General features: G+C 40.8%; 1 protein-coding gene across 6 annotated transcripts in view; it reads left to right on the forward strand.

The window, feature by feature from the left end:
- Positions 1 to 23,456, forward strand: part of pnpla6 (patatin-like phospholipase domain containing 6) — a 29,709-nt gene extending 6,253 nt beyond the window's left edge. The window contains exons 4-37 of one of the 6 annotated variants that reach the window (XM_038713940.1): positions 266 to 353; positions 467 to 549; positions 703 to 806; positions 917 to 1,057; positions 1,297 to 1,456; positions 1,771 to 1,851; positions 1,937 to 2,065; positions 2,220 to 2,300; positions 2,627 to 2,762; positions 2,981 to 3,052; positions 3,621 to 3,721; positions 4,094 to 4,273; positions 4,913 to 4,990; positions 5,232 to 5,437; positions 5,749 to 5,880; positions 6,895 to 7,018; positions 7,887 to 8,000; positions 8,074 to 8,149; positions 8,275 to 8,424; positions 8,645 to 8,708; positions 8,959 to 9,127; positions 9,216 to 9,398; positions 9,626 to 9,744; positions 10,076 to 10,232; positions 10,432 to 10,548; positions 10,708 to 10,777; positions 13,990 to 14,106; positions 15,966 to 16,082; positions 17,969 to 18,117; positions 18,296 to 18,448; positions 20,594 to 20,710; positions 20,836 to 20,923; positions 22,200 to 22,342; positions 23,043 to 23,456. In XM_038713940.1, the coding sequence (XP_038569868.1) occupies positions 266 to 353; positions 467 to 549; positions 703 to 806; positions 917 to 1,057; positions 1,297 to 1,456; positions 1,771 to 1,851; positions 1,937 to 2,065; positions 2,220 to 2,300; positions 2,627 to 2,762; positions 2,981 to 3,052; positions 3,621 to 3,721; positions 4,094 to 4,273; positions 4,913 to 4,990; positions 5,232 to 5,437; positions 5,749 to 5,880; positions 6,895 to 7,018; positions 7,887 to 8,000; positions 8,074 to 8,149; positions 8,275 to 8,424; positions 8,645 to 8,708; positions 8,959 to 9,127; positions 9,216 to 9,398; positions 9,626 to 9,744; positions 10,076 to 10,232; positions 10,432 to 10,548; positions 10,708 to 10,777; positions 13,990 to 14,106; positions 15,966 to 16,082; positions 17,969 to 18,117; positions 18,296 to 18,448; positions 20,594 to 20,710; positions 20,836 to 20,923; positions 22,200 to 22,342; positions 23,043 to 23,117 (4,074 nt within the window). In that variant the 3' untranslated portion in view covers positions 23,118 to 23,456. Of the gene's footprint in view, positions 1 to 265; positions 354 to 466; positions 550 to 702; positions 807 to 916; positions 1,058 to 1,296; positions 1,457 to 1,770; positions 1,852 to 1,936; positions 2,066 to 2,219; positions 2,301 to 2,626; positions 2,763 to 2,980; positions 3,053 to 3,620; positions 3,722 to 4,093; positions 4,274 to 4,912; positions 4,991 to 5,231; positions 5,438 to 5,748; positions 5,881 to 6,894; positions 7,019 to 7,886; positions 8,001 to 8,073; positions 8,150 to 8,274; positions 8,425 to 8,644; positions 8,709 to 8,958; positions 9,128 to 9,215; positions 9,399 to 9,625; positions 9,745 to 10,075; positions 10,233 to 10,431; positions 10,549 to 10,707; positions 10,778 to 13,363; positions 14,107 to 15,965; positions 16,083 to 17,968; positions 18,118 to 18,295; positions 18,449 to 20,593; positions 20,711 to 20,835; positions 20,924 to 22,199; positions 22,343 to 23,042 lie in introns of those variants that run through there. The other 5 variants (XM_038713941.1, XM_038713943.1, XM_038713942.1 and 2 more) reach the window with 5 other exon arrangements.
- Positions 23,457 to 25,428: the final 1,972 nt, after the last annotated feature.

Consider the following 25,428-nt stretch of genomic DNA (forward strand, 5'->3'; position numbering starts at 1 on the left):
TTGTATTCATTCAGTTGCTGTTGGGTCACCCCTGCAGGAAATTGTATCACTACCGTACATGTTTCACCATCGCAAGTGAGAAAATAAAGAAATACAATTTGGCTCATTAATATTTAGAAAACACAATCATGTAGGTGAAATAATGCAGCAATAACAAATTAAAACATCGAAGTAAATAACAGTTTTCACGCTGGACATTTGTCATTAAGCAACATGTGACCCTGTCCACACATCAACTCTCTTTCTCTTTTGTTCTTCTCTTCAGATGGTGGGGATGGTGATTGGCGCGGGCATCGCCATAGTCCTCATCGCCATTCTCATCTTCTTCATCTTGCGGAGGATCCAGCTTCGAAGTCAGTAACTGCAGAGATCGTTGTCTCACCAGTGCACTGAGAACATGTAATGATAGTCATGAAAAATGAAAACTATATTTCTGCACTAATTTCTCGTTTCTTATCCTTGACAGACCTTGAAGCGCAGGAGGCCCCCAAATACCGCTTTCGCAAGAGGGACAAGGTCATGTTCTACGGGCGAAAGATCATGCGTAAAGTGAGTGTGTGGCTGACAGAGAATTATAATACTTCAACAGTCAGTATGCAAATCAGCATTTTAGTTTAATCATGGCCTGGCTCACATGTCATCCCTCTAGTTTTTTAGTCTACCACAACAGCAGGATCATGGGACTACTATTTAAACCAATAGGTTTCCCAACAGGTCTCGCAGTCTACCTCTTCCCTGGTGGGTACATCCTCTTCCTCTCGACCACGCCTCAAGAAGAAGCAGAAGATGCTCAACATTGCCAAAAAGTATATCAGAAAGCTTACTCACACCAATAATAAAGCCTCTATTTACTGTTATGACCTGTTCACCGTTTCACACTCATTCCCGTCTGTCCTCCTGTCTTTCTGCTGTGCAGAATCCTGCGCTTTAAAAAGGAGGTGCCCATCCTGCAGGCCAAGGAGCCCCCTCCCTCAGTGCTGGAGGCTGATCTCACTGAGTTTGATGTGGCCAACTCCCACCTCCCCTCCGAGGTGCTCTACATGCTCAAAAATGTCCGGTAGGTTGGTCTTCCTCGTCACATCTATTTAATTGTTTTATAATGTACATATATCTAATCCTCGAAAGGCCCAAACATGTCCGTACATTAAGAAAATCCTGTCAGGCATGAGCAACTGTGCTAATAAAACTCAGTTAATAGCATTCCACACAACTTAACAAAGGCTTTAAAAATGCCCCTCATTTTAGATTATATAACCCAGACTGATGAGCATTCACACCTGTTGTCCTTTACTACAGTGTGCTGGGTCACTTTGAGAAGCCCCTCTTCCTGGAGCTGTGTAAACACATGGTGTTCGTGCAGTTTCAACAAGGGGAGTACGTCTTCAGGCCGGGCCAGCCTGACAGCAGCATCTACGTGGTTCAGGATGGAAAACTAGAACTGTGCCTTACTGGAACGGTATGCATGCCCATGTATAATGATTACCTGTGAATTCCATGCATGCAACAGTTGTTTTGGTGTTTGAGAATCATTTGGTCTAATGTCTAAAAACCTAAAACAAATATTCTAAGGGGCTTAACCATGAGAGTTCTGGCTTTAACAAGGCATTAGCATCTATTAACATTTGACTCATAATCTTATTAGGCAACAAGGGGATTATGGCTGTTAGCAAAGGTTGCCCTCTTAAGGACAAATGTGTATCTACAGCCAGTCTCAATAGAGTCTATATCAACTATACACACCGAGATGCATGTGTTATTCCTGTCTTCCAGGATGGCAAAGAAAGTGTTGTGAAGGAGGTTTACCCAGGCGACAGTGTCCACAGCCTCCTCAGCATCCTGGATGTCATCACAGTAGGTCATAACCACTTCTTGCCACCACCTCCCCCATCAGAGCTTCATAAAATGTGAACATTTTCTTTGGGATCTTTGTGTCCAGGGCCACCAGAAGCCTTATAGAACGGTGTCGGCACGGGCTGCGGAGGTTTCCACTGTTCTCCGTTTACCTGTAGAAGCCTTCCTCTCTATATTTGAGAAGTACCCTGAGAGCCTGGTGCGGGTAGTGCAGGTGAGAGTTGTGTCCATTGCGTGTGTTGAATGTATATGTATTGTACTTTTGGCCAGAAATGAATATGTGCTCATAAAACTGAAGTGGTTTTGAAAAAGTCATCTGTCAATTTGCACGTGACATATCAAATGATTCACTTCCTGTATCTGTTCAGATTATCATGGTTCGTCTCCAAAGAGTAACGGTCCTAGCCCTGCACAACTATCTGGGGCTCACCAATGAGCTCTTCAGCCATGTGAGTTGGTCACAGACGCACGCACGCACGCACGCACGCACGCACGCACGCACGCAGGTGACACAGTACACCACAGTCCCATGCAAACATAGGTGGGTGATGTGGTTTGGCATTTATCAGGAGTTTTGCATCATTAGCTCAGCACACATACTGTTTTTATTATGATTTCAGGCACTAAATGCTGATGTTGTGTGTCTCTTTCCATTCTCCCCCATCTCGTACGCACGCACACACACACGCGCGCGCGCGCGCGCGCACACACACACACACACACACACAAATGAACACATACATCATATCACATCCCGCTCGCACTTATCCAACAGGAAATGCAGCCCTCGCGTCTGCCACCTCCGTCTCCCCACCCGACTCGCACCAGTCCCATCCGTCACGGCAAGCGCTTTGGCAGCCTGACAGTGTCTGAGGAGCACCGGGAAGCTGCCATTAAGGGTGAAGCTACAGGTGGGGTTGAAAAAACTAGAACGACTGTAATAGGATGATAAAATGTTTTTTGTAAATTATTAACTCAAAGTCCCTCTGAGATGTTGAGAAAATTAATCTTAATTATAAACTTATTGGTTTCCGTTAAAGCTTAAATATATAAATATCTTGACTTTCCATTTCACTCCAGTGTTTGGTTGCTTCTTAAATTCTGCACCTGTGGTTTGCTGTGTGTACAGGAGGGGAACAAGGGAAGGATGGAACAGTACCAACTCTTAGCAGGACAATCTCCATGCCTGTGGACATTGCTTGTGAGGAACTTCACTCTTGTTCAGAGAGATAATGTTTTTATTGATGTACTTTAGTTTTACCAAATAACAGGTAACATGTTTTAGCTGTATGATGGGCTATTTTAAGAAAGTACTTTCGTAGAAACATTGATATGCCTGACCATACCTATCTGCAATACACTACTTGTACCTTGTCTTTGGGCATGTTCCCACCATATATATTGAAAGCATTGCAGCTGCTTTCAATAAGCAGTCATATTGAAAGCATTTGATTTGTTTTGAGCTCCTCTGCATCCAAAATCTCTGTCTGTATATTACATTATGATAAATGTTGGATGCCTGCATTTTTGGTAGTGCAACAAAGTTAACCTCCCTGCTCTGGTTTATACTTAAATAAAAATCCCAATCATACAAAAAAAACATTTTGTACTCATCCTCACAGCTTTCAGATGGACACCTGAGTGTCCAACATGTCCACCAGAAATACTGCTGAAAAATTATAGCTTGGTGACCATTTTTGAAAACATCTTGTTTGGTCTATTAAGCTATTCATTTGTTTCTTTTCAAACACAATCATTTGTCTGTGCAGGTATGCAGAAGAGTCTGAGATCAGACTTTGACATGGCATATGAAAGGGGACGGATCTCTGTTTCTGCAGAGGACGGCAACACGCCTCCTATTTTCACTCGGGTCAGTGCACTGCAGATTCTTTAGACACATGAGATGAGGCTTACTTAACTGATTGCATTACATAAAATTGGATAAGTGTTTGAGAACAAAGTTTGCCACAGGACATAAATAACAAAGTCATTCAGCATATAAAGTAGCCCAATCTAATAATGTTATGTTATGTGTGATATTAAAATATTGGCTCTGGAATTGTCTCTGTAAATGTGATGTTTATTGTTCAGTATGTCAAAAACACAGATACGTATATAATATTATCTGACACTGTAAGATGTCATTGTATGAGTTTTTTTGTAGGGGCAGATCTACAATTTTTAACAGGAGGGAGATTTTAGATTTTATATCAAACATTTTCTTGTATGTGTACCGTTACAGTCTGTATCGCAGGACCAGCGGGAGAGGAGGGTGACAGTAGAGGAGGTTCCCTCAGGGATCTATCTGTATCCAGAGGAAGAGTCAGGAGTGGACAATATGTTTACACCTGTATCCTGTCGATCTAGCACTGCTCTGTTTGAGGAAGCTCAGAAAGAGATCCTCAAACTCATGAAGATTGAGGTTTGTTTGATTATTTTATTTGTTTGTTTACTAATGGTGTGTCTTGATGTTATTATGTAGTGATATCACATGGCATCTAGGATGCAACAGACATTATTGAGAAAAATCTTCATATGCAGTTTTACACAACCTGAAGTGTAATTGTTATCAAACCCATAGGGACTAAACAGAAGGACTTGCCAAAATCAAACTCAAACACATTATAGAACTTCCTAGTAAAAAATCTTCCTTTTGTATTTCTGATCAATAATGTCTGTGTAAAGAACAGAACACGTTCATCACACTGGCAGCAAAACCCAGAGTATCAGAATTAAGAGGGGCAGATTTCAGCCCAAGACTAAATTTGGTAGGAAGATGGGTACATGTGCTTTGATGCAATAAGTAGTAAACCCTCTTTGTGTGCTTTGTACTAGGCATTGTTACACTAAAAAGAAATATGTAGGTGTAAATAGATCAAAGTGTGATGGATGAAATTAATGATGTAGAAGGGTCTGTAGCTTTGGATTTTCATTTAAGTTCATGGTGAACAAATTAGATACATTACATTTGGTCCACATTGTTTATCCACTTTTGCTCAGTCCTTTATCACTGCTTTATTTGACTTTTGGAGTATTTTTCTGTTTTTCTTCTTAAATCTAGGACCCATCCTTGTTAAACGGGAGAGTGACTCTGCACCATGCAAAAGCTGGAGCCGTCTTAGCCAAACAAGGAGACCAGGTACTTAACACAAGACATACTGGACCCCTTTTTTGACAACATATAATGGACTAATCTGTCTCTGTTTAGCTATATTAATAGTTTAGTAATAGTAGCAAGTACAGTAATCAACTATAGTAAATATAGCAACTGTAATTTTGTAATCTAAAATTTTAATATTGTATTGTGTAGGATAAAACAGCAAAGTTATTTTTATCATCGCCTTTTTCTCTTATGTCTTCCTCTTTTTTTACTCTTTTAGGACGTGAGTCTGCACTTTGTCCTGTCTGGCTGTCTCCATGTCTACCAGCGGATGATTAACAAGCAGGAAGACGTCTGCTTGTTTGTGACCCACCCAGGGGAGATGGTGGGCCAACTCGCTGTGCTCACCGGAGAGCCCCTCATCTTCACCATCAAAGCCAACCGAGACTGTACTTACCTCAAGATCTCAAAGTCAGATTTCTATGAGTGAGTTGGTCGCCTTTTAATGTGGATAAATGGGAATGACGAGTATTCGTGACAGTTTATTTTACAGTCCACTTTCAGCAGGCACACAACAGAGTTTAATATCATTGATGTGCTCTCAAGCAACAATGCCCTCTGATAAGTCCTGCAGTGCAATTACACATTAATTCAAAGTCTCTACAGACTGATTGGTCTTCCATGATTGCTAGAACCATACCGTTTTTCTATGAAACATGTGCTTAAAAAACAATATAAATACTGTATAGCTCAGTCTCGCTCATGTCTTCACCTGTGCTGTATGCTGCCCCCTGCAGAATCATGAGGGAGCAGCCCAGTGTGGTGCTGAGTGCGGCTCACACGGTGGCCATACGCATGTCGGCTTTTGTCAGGCAGATGGACTTTGCCATTGACTGGATGGCTGTTGAGGCCGGCAGAGCCCTCTACAGGTAGTCTACTTGAGTGTTTTCTTGACACAGACAAATAATAGCTTCTTCCTGCACACTGTACACTTTGGTTTAACATCTCATTGTCTATTGTATTCATTTACAGTTTATTTGTACTAGTTATTGTGATTTATTAGGGCTATCCCTGACTAAGGATTTGCATAGTCAAATCCGAATTGTCTTGTCTTGGCTATAGTCGACTGATCCTCGAATCATATGTGTGTATGTGTGGCGGCCATTGCGCGGGGGGGGTTTACACATGGTAGTTCCGCTTTAATCTTGAGAATCTGCAGAGCTGCAGTCTCTATTTATTAGTCAGTGTAACTACACTGTACATTTCCAGCTAAACTGAGGCTTATTGTTGACCATTTTCTCTCTGCTCGCCTGCCATTCACCGGTCTTATGCCGAGTTTTGCATGCATGCCGTGTGGCTCATCGCATGCACATCGCGCTTCCTCGTGGGTCTATTCCAAGTAAGATACTATTTAAAAACAATGTAATATTCTTTGTGTGGTTCATCAATGGTGATAAAAGATCAGAACGTCCCGCGAGGTGCGGACAACTCGGTACAACACCAGTGAAGCTGGGGCTGTGTCTCTTTAGCAAGTGTTTCTCTTCTGCCACTACACATACACATAATGCCTACACATGCGCACTGAACCCCCTTCATTAAGGGTTAGGGTTACAATTTTGGATTTATTCACGTACTTTAAAAACATTTGTTAAAAGCTTCTTTCTTTTCACATTTCTATTTACAGCATTATATGTTGAAATGTATATTGTAATAGGCAGTATATTAACTTATTGGGAGAAAACTGGTAGTTCTATTTAAAATCAGACATTGAGCACCCCCATATCCCTAAAATGGTAAGATCCTCTTTTCATAACGCCGCTGCGAAGCTCCGACTGTGAGATTGACAGTCGAATCAGGCTCTGCCCATCGAAGCATTGAATCTTCGACTATTGGGGGTCAGCCCTATGATATATCTGTGTTTTCTTTTCTCTTTACATCTACAGACAGGACGACCAGTCAGACTGCACCTACATTGTTCTGAATGGACGTCTGCGTTCAGTCATCCGCAAGACAAATGGCAAGAAAGAACTAGTTGGGGAATATGGCAGAGGAGACCTCATCGGAGTGGTGAGAATAAGGCTCTTTTCCTGTCAGTCGCATTCTGCCTGTGCGTAATGGAAACTTCAGCTTTAAAAATTAAAAATGGAGCTGAAAATGAGAATGCAACGAGGAGCTGCTATTGTGAGTAATTGCTTGTAATGCAGTATGGGTGGATTTCAGAGTAATTTTGATAAGATGTCTTTTCTACTGTTATGACCCCCACCAAAGCTTGTTACAATGGAGGTCGAACATAATCAAAGAGTCCAGGAGTTATACAAAAAAACATAAGTTTATTGAAATAAGCATGAAATAAGTTCAAAATTTTATTCAAACAAAACAAATCTGATGCGCTGGCCAAAACAAACAAAAGAAAGGGAAGCCCTCCAGACCAGCCCACGAAGGGGATCTGGAGGCTTCCCCTCTACCCTAAACCAATCCCTATCTAAACAAACAGAAATAAAGCTGCGGAAACTAAACTACCAGTTCCATCAGAAATATAAGAAAAGAACAATAATCAAAAGAATACAAATCAGTCGCAATCTCTGTGGTCTGCTCCTGCCATGGCTGGAAGGTGGACAAGAGAGAGTCAAGTGCCCAGCCCCCTCTTATGAGTTTCTCCCCTCGTCACCCGGACCTAAAACACCTGAGGGAAAAACCAGACACGAGTCACCATCATCTAGAGTTGTACATCATGACCAGCAGGGGGGGGGGAAGAATGTAACAGGGATAATGTAACATCTACTAGATGAGTAGTTGGAGCAGACATTTACTGGATACTTTGACTCAGTCATCTTGCAGGAAATATTAATCAGTTTATTTATCATTATTATTACCATCCTGGTATAATTTGTTTTCTTAGTTCTATAACATCTCATGGTCTTGCCTTATACTTTAGGTGGAGGCCTTGACCAAACAGCCAAGAGCCACCACCGTCCACGCTGTGAGAGACACAGAGCTGGTCAAACTGCCAGAGGGAACACTCAACAACATCAAGAGACGATATCCCCAGGTCAGTGACTTCGTCTTGATCTGGTTGTGTGTGTAAATCTAAAAATAGTACTGATGCTCAATGTCTGTTTTAGGTGGTGACAAGGTTGATCCACTTGTTAGGCCAGAAGATTCTGGGGAACCTTCAGCAGGGTCGAGGGCCATTCTCAGGTAAAGTGATGACAAGGCGCATTTTAGTTACACATAAACACACTCCCTCCTTATGTCTTTTAGTCCAGCCTTATGCATTTAAAGCACAGCATTCTCCATTTACACACTGTGATCCTGTCTTCCAGGTTCAGCCCTGAGTCTACCCAGTATGACAACCAGTGCCGATGTCACCAACCCCGCCAGCAACCTCTCCACTGTGGCTGTCCTGCCTGTGTGTGATGAGGTGCCAATTAATGCATTCAACCTGGAGCTGAGTCATGCCCTCAGTGCCATTGGTAGGCCCACACATTTTTAATGGATCTGGGATTGCTGAATTTCTGTTTAGTTCCCGGTTATACAGGGAAGTGTACATTACTGCATGACATGGTATTATGTCAATTAGTATCATGTAATGCAGTATGTTAAAGTTAAAATAGAATACACATTTGGACGTCTGACGTCCTGTTCTGTGTTTGCATTCATACATTTTACACTGCCTCTGTTCGACAATTGCAGGGCCCACTCTGCTATTAACCAGTGAAATAATCAGAGAGCGACTGGGTGCTTCTGCATTGGACAGGTCAGTTTGACGATCAGAAAAACATCTCAACTCTTAGTCCAACAGTTTTCCAACTGCCACCTTTTTTCATTATCTCCCACACTCTTTCTTTTCCCATTTAAGTTTGTCATTATTGATAGCTATCATTTCCACTCACTGTATTTCCCAATTATTTTTTTCCTGTCATCAGCCATTTCTATGTGCCATCTGTTTTGGTGAATTCAAACGCTGTTTCACATCCTCATCCCTGCTTTTCTCCTGTATCCATCAGTATCCACGAGTACCGTCTCTCCGGCTGGCTGGCCCAGCAGGAGGACATCAATCGGATTGTCCTGTATCAGACTGACAACAGTATGACCCCCTGGACTCAGCGCTGCATCCGCCAGGCGGATTGCATCCTGATCGTCGGCCTGGGCGACCAGGAACCAACCCTGGGAGAGGTATGTGTGTAAAATTTCAAATGTAAATAAGTACATTTACTCGGTCTTTTTTAAAGTTTTGTTTCTCTCCTCTTCTCTTCCCCTCCAGTTGGAGCAGATGCTGGAGAACACAGCAGTCCGGGCTCTGAAGCAGCTGATCCTTCTGCACAAAGAGGATGGGCCGGGCCCCTCCAGGACGGTCGAGTGGCTCAATATGCGTAGCTGGTGCTCAGGGCATCTGCACCTCAAGTGTCCCCGCAGGGTCTTCTCCAGACGCAGCCCCAGCAAACTAGTATGTATATACTGCATTATGGTGTGCTGTACTGGCTAGAATCAGGTGACTTAGTGATCACTCTTTCTTTACTGTAATCTAAGAGCACTGTTATGAAATGATAGTCTTGTCATCAATGGGGCTTCAACATGGAAAATGTGCAAAAATACTGTTCTTATGTTGTTGAATGTTAATGTGATGTTGATGCTTTCACTGCATTTTCATGGGTATTTTTTGTATTTGTGCAGAGGGAGGTATATGAAAAGGTGTTTGAGAAAACGGCAGACAGGCACAGTGATTTCTCTCGGCTGGCCCGAGTCCTGACCGGAAACAGCATTGCCCTGGTGCTGGGAGGGGGTGGAGCCAGGTGAGCAGGGCTGTCCAAAGACGGCTGAGCCACAACTATCAGATGTGTAGAGAGGAGCTTGTGTCTTACAAGTCTTAGTGTTTTGTAGCAATAACAATGCAGACCACCCAGCCCTTAAATCCCCTTCATTTTACCAATACGTAAGGAAGTGCAGGGAAGGATTTTGTAATGTCAAAATACACCTGTTTTATCACCCAAAAAACGTTTTCTGCCGTTTGAAACTTGATTGATTCTTTTTTTGACCAAACTAGATTCGGATGATGAAAATGTGCTCTTTTTTTTTTTTACCACTCAGCTCAGTTGTCAAACATGTTTGTTTTCTTCCATGCAGAGGCTGCTCTCATGTGGGTGTGATCAAAGCTATGGAGGAAGCGGGGATTCCTATTGACATAGTTGGAGGGACCTCGATTGGCTCATTCATTGGTGCACTGTATGCTGAGGAGAGGAGTGCTGTCAGAACCAAACAGAGAGCCAGAGAGTGGTCCAAGGTACAGCACACATCTATATATCCATTATTCAGTCATTTCTGTCTTGCTCATATGTCTAAAAGGATTTTTCTTTTATGAAAAAGGTTTAATTTACCCTACAGCCTGAAAGTCAACATATTAAAATAATATAAAGGGGAATACCTCAATTCTTGCTTACAGTTTAGCAAGTCTGATTTCTCTGTATTTTGTTGTTCAACAGGCAATGAACTCTGTATTTAAAACAGTCCTAGACCTGACCTATCCCATCACCTCCATGTTCTCTGGTTCTGCCTTCAACACCAGCATCTATAAAGTGTTCCAGGACAAGCAAGCTGAGGTGAGCGATTGCAGTATTAAATAATTTTCCAAGTTCAGAGAGAATTTATTTGCCACTGCAGTAAGGTCCACTAGAACACAAGAAGGTCATGATTGTGAATCAGTCAATGGGAAAATGAAAATTAGATTTATGACACTGAAATACTTTCTGTGTCTCCAGGACTTGTGGCTGCCATACTTCAATGTCACCACTGACATCACGGCCTCAGCCATGCGCGTTCACCAGGATGGTAAGTGACAGCTGGGCTGACAGCAGGGGTCGCCAACTCCTCTTTTCATAGTCATATTAATGTTGTGACTGGCTAAATGTTTTTTGAAGCTTTAGAGAGTCAAGATATTAATTTTGTTCATTACAGTACTTTAATTACTTTTTAGTACAGTGCATTATTTGATAGCTGTAGATGAGGCACACATATGCAAACACAGACATACACATACATGTATTTTATTATTCACTTTTGTCTTCCTCACTATGAAGTACTTTGTACTTTGTTTTGATAAGTGCTCTATAAATAAAGTTCATTATCACACTATTTTATAGACATACACAATGAAGGGTATAATTGCTTAAAGCTGGGGTAGGCAATTTATTTCAGAAGCATTCTTTGTAATATTTGTTGAAATTCTCTTTACATCCTGACAGCAATCAATAAATCAAATGCTCTGACACATAAATGAAAAAGAATTGGCGCCTGTGGCTGTCGCAGGCCTACCTGCGTGCACTTTGCTCGTGCACTCACTGCGCATGTACATGTGTTTTGGAGGAGTGGCTTTGGAGGGAGGCCTGAAAGGAGGGGGGGGGGGGTTGATTTGTTTATTTTTTTTGTACACAATTGTACACTTTTAAAATCTAGTTGTCTCTTGCTAGTTTCTCCAGTGTTGCCTACCCCAGCTTCAAGTCTTTCCCAACATTTAACACAACTCAATCACTACTACTGCCCTGAATGAGAGCGATCTAATGTGTGAAATTGGCATTGTCATCAATTCATGTGTCATGAGTGAGTAATGCTTCCATCCACTAGTTTTCAGAAGTGTCTTCATTTACTTTTTCTTTTTTTATCCTTTATACAACAGGTCAATATATATTGTATTAGTAGGCACAACTTGGGGGGATATAGAAAATTGAACTTGCTTATGCATCATCTAGAGTGACTGGACAGCATGCCCTCCAAACTAAATTGAATGTTACGGTATGTTTTCAAATGGTTTTTCATAACAACACTTAGAGCAAATGCCAATATAGTTACTACAACTCTAGGTGTGTTTGTTTTAATAGTGTCCATGACAGCTGAAGGACCTTGCGAATCTTGCTGGAAGTAGACACGATTTAGTTCATCACAACAAGAAGTAAAATAGTAAAATCTAAAGGACATAATAAAACATGAGGCTCAGAAGTTTGTATAAAGGTCGTTTACATCACATTATGGATGAATTGCAAGCAAGAGTATTTTAAGGCAGTGGTGACGGTTATGTTTGTGGGTCAGCCTGCATACTATATCAAAGCCAAAAAGAATTGCTTTATTTTAGTCGCCTCCAGAAACATGCCAGTTTCAGTCTCGTTTGGAGTAAGGCTTGGAAGGTGATTTCATTAAATATGTACAAAAGAAAACACCAAGGAGATGTTTCTATACTTATGCTTGTATTTGCTGATAAAGGCAAATTTGTTCTGTTTGACTTAAAAAATGCACCATCACTAACATTAGTTAAAGTAGATCTAGCCTGAAAGGACAACCCCACCAACCCCCAAATCCAATGTGCTCTTTAGCATAATCAATGCTATGCTACCTTGTAATTTACAGTATTGTACATCAAGTTAAGGCATTGGTAGTTTATTGTAAATGCAATGTTTTGAATTATAATTAAATATAATTCAGTCTGATTACTGAACTTGAGGGGGTTGAGTCCTGCAAGGCAACACTGAATGCGTATGTTTGCATTTTGGCATGTGTATGAACTAACTGCTGGAGCAAAGCCTTTTCCCCTCTCTGTCTCATTGATCCCATCATCTGCCTCTCTTACATTACTACACTAGTTTCTTCCCTCTTCTTTCTGTCTTTCATTAATTTTTCCAATTTTTTTTACTATCTTTCTGACTGTTTCTATATCTCGATTTTCTTTGATGGAGAGGCGTAAGGAGAGGTGTGTGTGTGTGTGTGTGTGTGTGTGTGTGTGTGTGTATATATATATATATATATATATATATATATATATATATATAATCCTTTATACTCCTATCTAAGTATAAATAAATAAATAAAATCCCTTACCCTTACGTCCATCTCTTTCTGCACATAGAGAGACTTCACAGAGCTTCCTATCTATAGGTTATGCACATACACAAAATAACCTGTGTAGTCGCTGACCCCAAAATGCTGATTCGTAGGATCCAGAACCCACCCTGCTGTTCCGTCCTCACTTCCATGTTGCTTTTCTCACTTTTTTACCTCCATTTTGTGCTTTCTGTAGTTTTTCTGGTGTACTTTTGTCAAACATTGCTAGGGTGGTGCCATTCTGAAAATGTCATCAGCAATTGAGAAAAAATTGAGTAATTGTACTCTATTTTGATGGTGGTAAGGTACACAGTGAGATGGGTTTGCATTACATCGTTTGGTTTTATCCAGTGGGGAAAAAAACTGGCAAGAATGAGATCTGTGTAAAATCTTTACTGTAAAACCACTTGCTTTGCAGTTTTCTCTGCATTCTTTATTTCAAAATTTAGTTTAATGCCCAATAGCACTCCTTGAAATGGTGGTCTCTCTCTCTCTCTCTCTCTCTCTCTCTCTCTCTCTCTCTCCCCCCTTCTTTATCCTTCTCAGTGTTTCTGTGTGTCTCTTTCTGCCCCTGCTTGTCGTCCTCCCACCTTGCTTGTCAGACCAGTCATCTAACAACACTAATACTATTTTTTTAATATGCTGAATGAACACACCAAACAATCTTTCCATCACTATTTTTAGGTTGTTAAGCTAATTTTCATACATCTTGTGTCATTCTTCCAACATATTTGTTGTCATTTATATCACAGACTTGTTTTACTTAGCCTAAATTGTGTTGTTTCTAGCAGTCACAAAATGTTATATTGTTTTAATGTTATATATTTTGGTATCTTATCATTCTGAACAAAGTCTATTAAACATTCTTGATTAGCCTTCAAATAGGTTTATTCAATTGGCTGTAGAGTTGTCCTAGAGTCTGCTTTTATTCGAAATTGGCATCATGTTAGAATTTACTGCATTTGGGTAGAAACCGTAGGCATGAGTAAATCATTTTGTTGCCATTGTATTTCCCCTCCTCTCTGGTAGCATCTTGCACTCTTCTTCTCTATGTTGCAGGCATCTCTCTCTCTGTACTCTCTCCATCTTTCTCTCTTTCTTTTTACATCTGTAATGTGGAGTCCGGCCCATATTTGATGTGTTCCTCCTTCTCCATCTCCATTACCCGACAGGTTGCGTCTGGCGCTATGTTAGAGCCAGCGCGTCCTACACCCCCTATTTACCTCCCCTGTGCGACCCCAAGGATGGCCACTTGCTTGTGGATGGTTGCTATGTTAACAATGTCCCAGGTCAGATTTTAAACACCCGCTCGCCAAACCCCCCCCCCCCCATCCTTAAGTTGACAATCGAACTTGGCTCCCCTCCTCCTCTTTCTCGTCCTCTCCCTCCCAAGTTCTCATTTGTAACTAACTCCACACTGACCAGGTGGACATTGGGAGCCCATGGTTTGGAAGGAAAGACTAAATCCACTACATGTCTTGGGATTGATCCAATCAGTGCCTCATCTTTCACTGTATAACGGCCAACAGTACATATCATGCTCTGTAATTGTTTTTTGTTTCACACAACACACTTTTTCCATTTGGCTTGAGTCCACCTCTGAATATATCTTACTTTTGTATGAGATGTGAGGTTTTGCCCACGCATGTCTGGACATCTATGTGTCATAGAGTGATGCATGATGGTCTGGCTTCTTCAGGCCCCCTACATTTGCTAAAATGTTCCAATCACCTTTTATTTATATATATATATATTATAACATTCTGGATGTGGCTTGTAAATACTGATGCCTTCATGCACCTCTCTACTTACTTATTTTTAAACTTTAAAATTCAGTTACTAACTTGGCCGACGTTAATCAAATTTGATTGGCTTGGATTTAGTTGGATTTTCAGTTTGAGATCTAGTATAGAGACCAGACGTTACTGTGTGTTTAAAGGAAAGCTGATAGTGTCGAAGATGTCACTCCTGCCTTACTGGAGATACTGAAGGGCCGCACCATGTCAACATTGCATCTGTCAGTTGTTGGTGCGGATCATTGTGCGTGTCAGTGGGCCTAAATGTGCGTGTCCTTTGGACTGATCTGCAGCTTGTTTCCCTGTGAGGTCCCTGTGAAATTGATTCTGTTTCATTGCAATCACCTCTACCTACAGGAACATATTCGGTCTCTCCTACACCTGTCCTTTCCCCTGGCTTTGCTTGCTTCTATGTGCATGCCAGTCTTAGGCACTGAGCCAATGTATATATTTCTCATGCATATTTTATATATATATATATATATATATATATATATATATATATATAAACACGTTTTTTGGGGAGGTGGGGGGTGGGATATATGTTCTGGATCCTACTGTTGCCCATTAGAGCGACTGTACAAACTGAATAAAGCCCTTACATTACATTAAAATTTGGAAAGCTGTAGGTGGTAGTAATCCCTCTAAAGCCATATTTCAGTAAGATAATTATGCCTCAGCATTCACATACGTATACTCCACACAGAGTTGCACCCCTCGCTTTTCTCTGTGGTGCTCCTTATCCTTCCAACCCATGCAGCGCCTGGCCTGCTCCTGCCCCCTGCTGGCATTGAACTGGACTGCAAGACTGGGCAGGCTGGGTGCTTCCCTGCCATGTTCACGGTGAAGGATCTCCAAACATTGTCACTACATCTGCCGCTGCTCCTTCTCTAACATGTAGATAATTAAAGTAGGTCCATTACGATATATTTTCATTACTTCTTCTCCTCGGGTAATCGTGATTGATTTTGGCTTAAATATACAAGATCTGTGGATTTTGCAGGACCAAATTCAGATGGTCACATGCTATAAGTTGCTGTTGTTGGGACACCGTTTGGAGATTCAAACAGCCTTGGTGCTCTGTGATGGTTGCCATTTACTTTTTTACCTTTCACACAAGTCACACAGGGTCTTTGTGCAAGGTAATGAGGTTTGCAGTGGTGTACAGCAGAGTCTAAAGGTGGGCAGAACCACAGTCCTAGCCTTTGCAGGGATCGGCTAACTTCCTTTGCCTGACCTCCCTCTGGTGTTTGGACTGTGGTCTGTGTCGACACTAACCTGAAACGTATAGCAAACATTATTGAGATGTTATCCCCCCTTCCTCCTCCCTCCTTCCCTCCCTGGTGTGTCAGGCTCTCTGTGGCGTTATGTGCGAGCGAGCATGACCCTCTCGGGGTATCTGCCGCCTCTCTGCGACCCCAAAGATGGCAACTTGCTAATGGACGGTGGCTACATCAACAATCTGCCAGGCAAGTAGAGGTGGTTCTCCTCCACCCCTCCCCCCATCCAACACACAATCCTCAGTGATCAAACTCCTGTCCCCCAGAGGAGGGGGGAGGTGGAGTGAGGGACGGGATCATTATTATGAGGGGTTTTAATCAAGTTATTTATAGGCTGGGTAAGTATATAGACGTGGGCTTTTCTTAATGCTGATGGAGGGAAGTCAGGTGGTAGTGGAGGAGTGTGCTGACTTTTCCCCATCTGAATATTGAGCCAGTTCAGACCATCAATTCAAACTAATTAAAAGTAAATGATAAAAAATGAGTAACCTCAGTGAGGAAACAATCTCTATCAGACCCTTAAATATTCTGTATTACTAGATGGGGGGAAAGTCAGCATTTTGAGTTATATTGAGATTTAATTCAAGTGTATATGATGACAAGGTTTTAATTAAACTAAGAAATATGACATTGAATTGGGGAACATAGTATTTGTCTATCAAACAGCCTGGTGTCAGAAAAGTGTTCAACTTAAAATGGGGAATCACTAGTATCCTGAAAAAAAATATTGAAGTTTCTGACGTTTAAACTATAATGTGATTTCTTTTTTTTTATGTCAGAAGACACCAGTCTGATTTGATATTATTAAAGTCTGGTTCCCCTCGTGATAATGAGCACTTTTCTGTAGGGCTGGGCAAAAATTCACTATTATCGTTTATTGACTTTAATACCGTGGTGATATGGTCATATCATGTTATCATTCTGTTTTCCAAATTAATATCTCCAAGCAATTGTATTTTAAAACTAGCAGAGTTTGTTTTCCACGTTTTACACCTATGAGGAGTTTGGCCTCACCTAACTCATAACTGATATGGGAAAATATCCTTCTTAATATTGTGATAATGATTTCAACCATATCACCCAGCCCTTTGTCTTTTGTTCATGTTACTGAAGCTTCAGTATTTGCTTCCATTTCAACCAGAGAAAAAATTAGTGGAGTCTGTTTGAGTAGATGGGAGGAGATGTTTTTTTGTCTGCGCACCATTTCAATACATCTTCATTACCTGAAAGCATTTTAGAAACACATCGAACCAAATGTACACATTCCTGTAATGTTTACAGAATACATAAACTGTCATTAGCTTTCATAATGGTGCACAGATGAAAACTCTGCTGAGTCTGTCTGTTCAGCTATGATAAAGCATGTACTCTGTACTGATGAAGCACAGCCATAATTCACAAAGCTCTGGAATGAGCTGTTGTAATTCTTGGTACAGGAATCATGTCTCATTATCTCCCAAGCGACACTCATTCTAGAGGTTTGTGAAATATAGTGCTTTCTGGGCCCAAAGGTTGATCCAACTGAAGGGAGCCTTATAAAATCAGCATCCCTTATTCCTGACCTTTGCTATTCTGCCTTCTCCCTGAAGTGTTTGTGCTCCATCAGTTGTATTTATAGTTGTTCTTGGCACACTGGATCAGTGCTTTGGGCTTGTCTTCCTGTTTCTGTCTTTGAATGGGCCCAACACCACAAAAATGTTCACTGCCCCAACGCTCTTTTTAACACTAACAAGTCAGTGAGAAAGGTCATGACCTCAGGCCCTGTGCTCATTGGCTAGGAAAGCATACATTTCTCTATTATTTTTATTTTTATTGCAGTGTTTCTGTCACTAATTGGCCATAAATGCTCTAGAGTGTTTCTGACAACTTTTTAAAAAATTATGTTTTTGTGGTGCAAGTCTGTTTGAACATACTGGCTCCTAATAAAGGTTTAAGGAAACAGATATTATCCTGAAACAAGCTTAATAACACAGGATTCATTGTCTTACATCTCTGCTGCTGGATTTTGTCATGCTGTGCTCGTGCGGCTGTGTGCGTGTGTGTGAATGCTGGTGTACACGTTCCACGTCCAACAGCGGACATTGCAAGGAACATGGGTGCCAGAACAGTCATTGCCATTGACGTGGGTAGCCAAGACGAGACCGACCTCTGTAACTATGGCGACTGCCTGTCTGGCTGGTGGCTGCTGTGGAAACGGATCAATCCCTGGGCAGAGAAAGTAAAGGTACATGACGGGTTGGCAGCACAAGGCATTTGTAACTATTACTGACTCATCATCTTAAAATATCGAATACTTTATGCAAGTTTCCAGTCAGTATGTAGCAGGGATGATTTAGCTTCTGAGTCTGCAGATCGAGAAATATTAAATTCTAGTAGCATCCCCACATCTGCTTCTTCCGCAGGTGCCAGACATGGCAGAGATCCAGTCTCGGTTGGCCTATGTGTCTTGTGTGCGGCAATTAGAGCTGGTGAAGAAGAGTGCATACTGCGAGTACATCAGACCACCCATCGACCGCTTCAAGACCATGGACTTTGGCAAGTTCGACGAAATCTATGTGAGTCACTTCATGATCATTGCTCATTTTTATGATTTTACTTGTAATGTTTGCATTTGGAAACAAGTTAATTGTGATACCGTGATTTATTTACAGCAAGCAAATAAGAGCACAGTCAATACTGCCTCACTGTCATACTAGTTATGTTAATCGTGGTTAGTGTTGAACCCATTGCTTCGTTCTACAAAGAAGATTTTGCTTCTCTGGCATCACTCCATGTGCGTTTGTTTTAAAGGCTACAGCCATGACAGACTTTAGCACTATATATCTCTGGCAAATAAAGGCAGGATCGTCTGCCCAAAAACTTTACTCAGCTAAATCCAACTTGCAAAGTGATGCATTGGCCAATCACATACATGCAAGCGCACGTTCATGATATATTATTTTTTAATGTCAACACATACTTCTACTGTCATCGAGATCATCGAGACTGAAACTACCTGTCTTGCATCTTTTAACACAGTGCTGTTTAAGGTGTGAATGTCTGGTAAGAAGAAGAGGGAATATGCATTAACTCTTTCCACCTTCAACTTTAGCTGCAGAGCAGCTGTGCTCCTGTTGCACTTCCTTTTTCCTGTTCATACAGTCCTTTCCAAAAGTATTGGAACGGTAAGGCAAATTCCTTTCTTTTTGTTGTTCACTGAAGAAATTTGGGTTTAAGATCAAAAGATGAGTATGAGACAAGAGTTCAGAATATCAGCTCTCATTTCGTGGTATTCACATCTAGATGTGTTAAACAACTCAGGACATACCACCCTTTTGTTGAACCCACCCATTGTGAGCAAAGCTATTGGAACATGTGACTGACAGATGTTTCTTGTTGCCCAGGTGTTGCCTTTTAGGTTGATTGTCCAAACATTAAATAGCTCTGCATGACTAGTCTAAGTTTTCATCCTTGGTTCAAACCTATAAAGACTGCATTTACTGTTAAAGAGGATAAACCAACATGAAGACCAGAGAGCTGTCTATGGGAGAAAAGCAAGCCATTGTCAAGCTGAGAAAAGAAGGAAAATCATCCAGAGCCATTGGACAAACATTGGGCGTAGCAAGCACAACAATTAGCAACGTCCTGAAAAAGAAAGAAACTACTGGTGTACTGAGCAACAGACGTCGAACAGGTCGGCCAAGGAAAAGAGCAGTAGTTGATGACAGAAATATCGTGAGAGCTGTGAAGAAAACCCCCAAAACATCAGTAAGTGACATCACCAACGACCTCCACAGAGCAGGGGTGAAGGTATCACAGTGCACTGTTGGAAGAGAGAAGAAATATAGAGGCCACACCACAAGATGCAAACCAGCAGTAAGAATGAGTAATTAAGGCCAGGTTGAAATTTGCAAAGAAGTACAGAGGGAAAAAGTGGAAGGTTTTAGACTGGCCAAGTCAATCACCTGACCTTAACCCAATAGAGCATGCATTACACCTCCTTAAGAGGAGACTGAAGGAGAAACACCCCGAAACAAACAAGAAGTGAAAGAAGCTGTGGTAAAAGCCTGGAATAGCATCACAAATGAAAATGCAACAGTTTGGTGATGTCGATGGGTCACAGGATTGAGGCAGTTATTGCAAGCAAGGGTTATGCCACCAAATATTAAATGTTATTTACTTTAAGATTATTTGTTCCTTGACTTTTGCTCACCTAAGAATGCTGTGGTCTAATATAAACGGTGATATGTCCTAAGTTGTTTAACACATCTAGATGTGAATACCAGGAAATAAAAGCTGAAATTCTGAACTCTTGTCTCATACTCATCTTTTGATGTTAAACCCAAATGTCTTCAGTGAACAACAAAGGAATTTGCCTTACCGTTCCAATACTTTTGGAGGGGACTGTAGAATAATCCAGCTCCTATTCACAAAATCCAACCCAGCAGCACACTTATCTGAAATACAGTTTTGCTGCTGTCTTCCCTCTTGACGATTGTTTTGTTTGCCTGATTTGATGATTACCAAAAAAGACTATCATTATGATTTATCATGATTTATACTGTAAATGTTAAAATGCCACAAGCTTCACATTTTAACATGGATGTCATTTTACCAAATAAACTAAATAAATCAGTTCAGAGTTACAGAGTTTCAAAACATGTCCTCACTTCTACTTACTATATTTAAAGTACCTTGTTTTTCTATTTCAACTACTTCAGGATGTGGGCTTCCAGCACGGCAAGTTGGTGTTTACTGGCTGGGCTCGAGGTGACATTATCCAAAACATGCTGAAGGACCACCGCTCAGCCGACTACAACAACAGCAAGAGAACTGACGTGAGAAGAGCACATACACACACACTCGCATACACACATGCCATAAATCATATGTAATGTACTTGATGTGTAACGACCTACATTTTCACCATCAAAGTAAATAATAATAGTTTCTTGTCTCGTAGTCCTGCACGTGTCCAGCAGCTGACTTCACTGACCTTGCAGAGATTGTATCCAGGATAGAGCCGGTCCAAACCTACGTAGCTGCAGAAGGTGAAGGATCTCCTGCCAATTCATTTTTGTCTTGAAATAATTCCTCAGCTGTGGAACGTAACTAAGTACATATACTCAAGTACTGTACTTGACTTGTCCTTTCTTTTAAGGTTTAAGTCATTGTTTAGCTTCAGAAATGTGAGGATTAGCTGCATTTATTTTTAATTATTTTAATAAATTTTAATCATTTAGAATTTTGTACTACTGGTAGGACTACTGGTACGAGCACTGTAAAGATGTCACTTTGGGCTCTGGGTAATTGTGACACCATTTCTCCCTATTTTTAGAATATTTACAAACCAATCAATCAATTGATTAATAGAGAAAATAATCAGCAGATTAATCCATCAAGATTATAATCATTACTTTCAGTCCGATACAAAATAGTTAACAATGAGCTTCACCTCGACCATCTAATAATCAGTAATATATAATGATATTATATCATATTTCTGCATCAACTACTTTTAGTCCTTCAAAGGTACAATGTGTAAGATTTGGCCAGAATTTTAGTTCATCCAATAAAGCATTCAAAAAATCAACCAACGTTAACAGAATGTGAAGAAATAACAGCTCTTACGTCATGTCCCAGTGATAACGAGAGAGAGGAGTTTGTTGTGTTCACAGAGGAGCTGCTAGCAAGACTTTATTTTCTAACATTAACCCAAAACAACAAACTCCTCTCTCAAACTGTGACTCGTTTCCACCGTTGTCTTCAACTCTCACAAGATTTCAGAGTTGTCCATGAGTGACTTCTGTCACCCGGAGTCACTCGTATGGATCCTTCCCATGATATTGTTAGACACCTGGTATAAGAGTCTGAGCCTGTCGGTGGCCAACAGGAGCACTTTTTGTGGACGTAATTTTGATGGGGCACCGATGATTATGCAGCTGTCGGCTGAAGCCATCTACTGCACTGATTCCAAAACGTTTTAATGGTAATAATGATAACAATACTGGAACGACCTTTTAAGTAAAATATCTGAATGCTTCCTCCTCCAGTGTAATTCCTTTTTATAGTGGTTAACATTTTTTAAACAGCTTAAAAACATTGTGTTTTAAAGTCCTTGTTGCAGCAGACGCTCTAGATGTACAGTTCCCCCTCAGGATTGCGTCAGATTTAATCTGTGTAATAAATAAGGGTTAGCTTTCACCTGGTCTGGAAATACAGTAGCAGATGTCCCTGATATTTTATGGGTGCTATCTAAACCTGGTGGTTCAGTCACACAATAAAATTCTCTCTGTAATATTGCCTCTAAATCTTTCTGTTCAACAGAGGAGTCGGACTGTCTGACAGAGTACGAGGAAGACGGGATGGACACAGTGAGAGAGGAGGAGGGGGAGGAAGAGGAGGAGGACGCAGAGGACCCTGAGGACCACTCCCCTGGAGAGTGGGGCCAGAATGGAGTTTTTCAGACAGTAAGCGCACACAAAAACAGAAAACATGACGTGACCAAACCATATTAAATACAGTTTTTCCTTCTGTGTCATTATAAAATGTAGTTGTCCTATCAGTTACATTCATTCTCTCACAGAGGACCACAGATTCATTTTTAGTGCGATGGCATTCCAATGAGTTTTATCCATTGAACTTCACAGAATTAAAATTTGGGGAACTGGGAGTGCTGGTATCAGACCAGTATAAAAAGAGTTATTACATTTCCATGTAGAATAAAAGAAGAATTGTGAGCAAAAGAGTATAAGTACAAGTTATATCTTTAATATCTTGTGTGCAAAGACATTCTGGCACTTGGGGTGACACTAGAGCAGGGGTTCTCAAATCTGGGGGCGGGCCCCCTGGGGGAGCGAAGTGCCTCTTCAGGGGGGTTGTGGATGTTGAGCGGACCTAAAGTTGCTTTTATTTGTTTCTTGTGGTGACATAAAGTGCTCTGATGCTAGAAGGCTATTTTGATAACCTAAATGATTGATTAAAAATTATTATTATTATTAAATCCACTTTTGCTGGGGTGGGGGGACATAAACCTTTTTTGGCTTCTGAAGGGGGGCGTGACAGAAAAAGCTTGAGCATCACTGCACTAGAGGAACAGAGCTAGAGTTCCTCTAAGCAACCTTTAGCTGCACTGACCAGGTGAAAACGACGCTCTGTTCTACTCTGTAGGATGAGGAGAAATCTGTGAGACAACGCCGGAAACTCACCAGTGACTCCAACACCTCTGAAGTCTCTGACTGCTGACAGAGGGCCACGGAGGAGTAGACGGAGTTTAAACAAGAACAAGGGCCAAATTGCGGGTCCATAAACAGTCAAGGCTAGAGACGTGGACGTCACACTCGGCTCTTGTGAAACTCTGAAATACTGTTTTTGCTTTTCTGGATGAAATCACTGTTCATCCTCTAAATTGTTGAACCTCCTTTGCATCAAGTGGCTTTCTTCTCGCTCCCACTCTGGCTTCATCTGTTCACATTATGACCCACTGTCAAAAATGAAACGGTGTCCCTCATCAGTTTTACCAAACTGACCCATTGCCTGAATCCCTGCCTGCTAACTCCCAAACCTGCCAAAACGAGGGGGACCCAGTAAACAACACAAAACTGTGACACTCTGTGACAAACGGCCAGAAGGACCCCTCCTACATGTCCCGCCTGGGTCTCTGAAGTTGACAGTTACATTGCCCTCCATTATTGACGTTTTGATGTATAAAACGGTCCATTAATTTGTTGTGTGTGCTTGTTCTGATGAGAGTGTGTGTAAATATTGCCTGTGTGTTAGGATGACTATTTGGTACAGATGTACAAAGTTGTGGTTTGTTGAAATAGTACAGGACACTGAGAAGAAAACTAAGAAATACATGCAATAGAGGTGTAGCTAGTGGGAGTTATACAAGTTAAGCGTAGATGTCATGTAGAGAGTCAGGTACGGGAAGCTGTAGGGGGGAATCAAAGGACCAGTGTTAAAAGCAGAATGAGGATGGCTTAAAATCAGGAGACATTTAACAAGAAAGATTTGTTAATGATGGCGTAGAAAGTTTTGAAATGTCGGTTTAAGAAACAAAGTAATGAGATAAATGTGCATGGTCAAGAAAAGAGATGGACCAGTGGGAGTTATTATTTTATTTAAGTGAATTCTCCCTCGATAGAGTAGGATGAGCTTGATGCGCTGTAGGTAAACTAAACTGAACGGAGGATGGAGAGTATATAATGAAAATGAGGGGTGAATGAGATGATGTGTCATCGTGTCTGTGTGTTTCAACCAGTGTTCGATCCCACTCACAGTGACTGAGGTGATTGTGGAGAAGAGAGCGATCATGTACACACTGACTACACTACACAACAAACCAGTGTGAGCCTGCCTCTGCTTGCACGAGGTCAAACATATGGTACTCACGGTTCATGTGTATAGTGGACAATGAGGTGTGTAATTTAGAATACTAGCCAACATATTATTGTCAGGAAAAAAAGTAATTTTGACATGGATGATACGCAGAAACCTTGAGTAATTCTTAACTTCAAATGGGCAGAAATTCACTTGTGTAACTATTAACACTTAATAATATGGACATCTTGTAGAAATTGTAACAAGATTGTATTACACTATACACAATGTTGATATTCATAAATGTATATGAGGTGGAATTTGTAAGTTGATTCTTTGCTGAAAAACAAGGGAACCTACACAAAAAGGGTTTCTCCTCTTAAAATCCATTCTGTTTTATTTATTTGTGTTACCTATGCTTTTAAATTATTTTTTTTTTTTAATATTTGGGGGTGGGGGGGTGTCTTTTTAATTAACTTTGCTTTAGCTGTTTTGCACTGAAATATTTGAAGTATTCCTTGCTCAGAAGATGTTTGGTTTACTAACTGCCATCCACCTTGAGATGCCATGGGAATCTAAAGAATGAAAAAAATGATAATTTAATATGCATATTGAAAATAAAATATGCATCATAGCGTGTGGCCTTTGAGTTTTTTCTTTCTTTTTTCAACTGTTTATGCATGTTATGACCTCTACCATGTTTAAATGGACCAAAGTTTCTGTAAGTCACAAAGTTTGCACAGCTGTAATGTTGAGCATAAACATGTTTGATGAGACGTTCAGATGATCTTAAACAGGCCACTTATGCCAGGATACTGTTTACATCACCACTCATGCATTTTGAAACCTTAAGGCTGAAATTCCTCTTAATGTGAAAACACAAGTTGAAATTCACAATACTGTTAGTGTAACTCAGTGTTTCCCACAGGATTGTAAGAGACTATGGTGGTTAGCCTGGACCCTGACTCGGAAGAGCATTTTGTACATTTTAAGTTAAATGCATTAATTTGGTGCAAAATTAAGAGGCTATCTATGAAGAACTTTGCCTCTTGTAAACAATGTTGTGCTCTAGTAATCTATTTAATCATAAACCTATTGTATAGCTATAATGGGAACAGCAACAAAAGTCAACAAATGTATTTAATGTTTTACCAGCAAATAAATCAAAGAATAGAAAATTAAAAATGTAATTTGCTTAACATTTTATTGTTGGTGTTTTTAAATTTTAATGGAC

The sequence above is a fragment of the Micropterus salmoides genome, unplaced genomic scaffold (genome assembly GCF_014851395.1).
Source record: "Micropterus salmoides isolate LMB-PRFRI ecotype aquatic unplaced genomic scaffold, ASM1485139v1 Ms_hic_scaffold_12, whole genome shotgun sequence".
Classification (NCBI taxonomy): domain Eukaryota; kingdom Metazoa; phylum Chordata; class Actinopteri; order Centrarchiformes; family Centrarchidae; genus Micropterus; species Micropterus salmoides.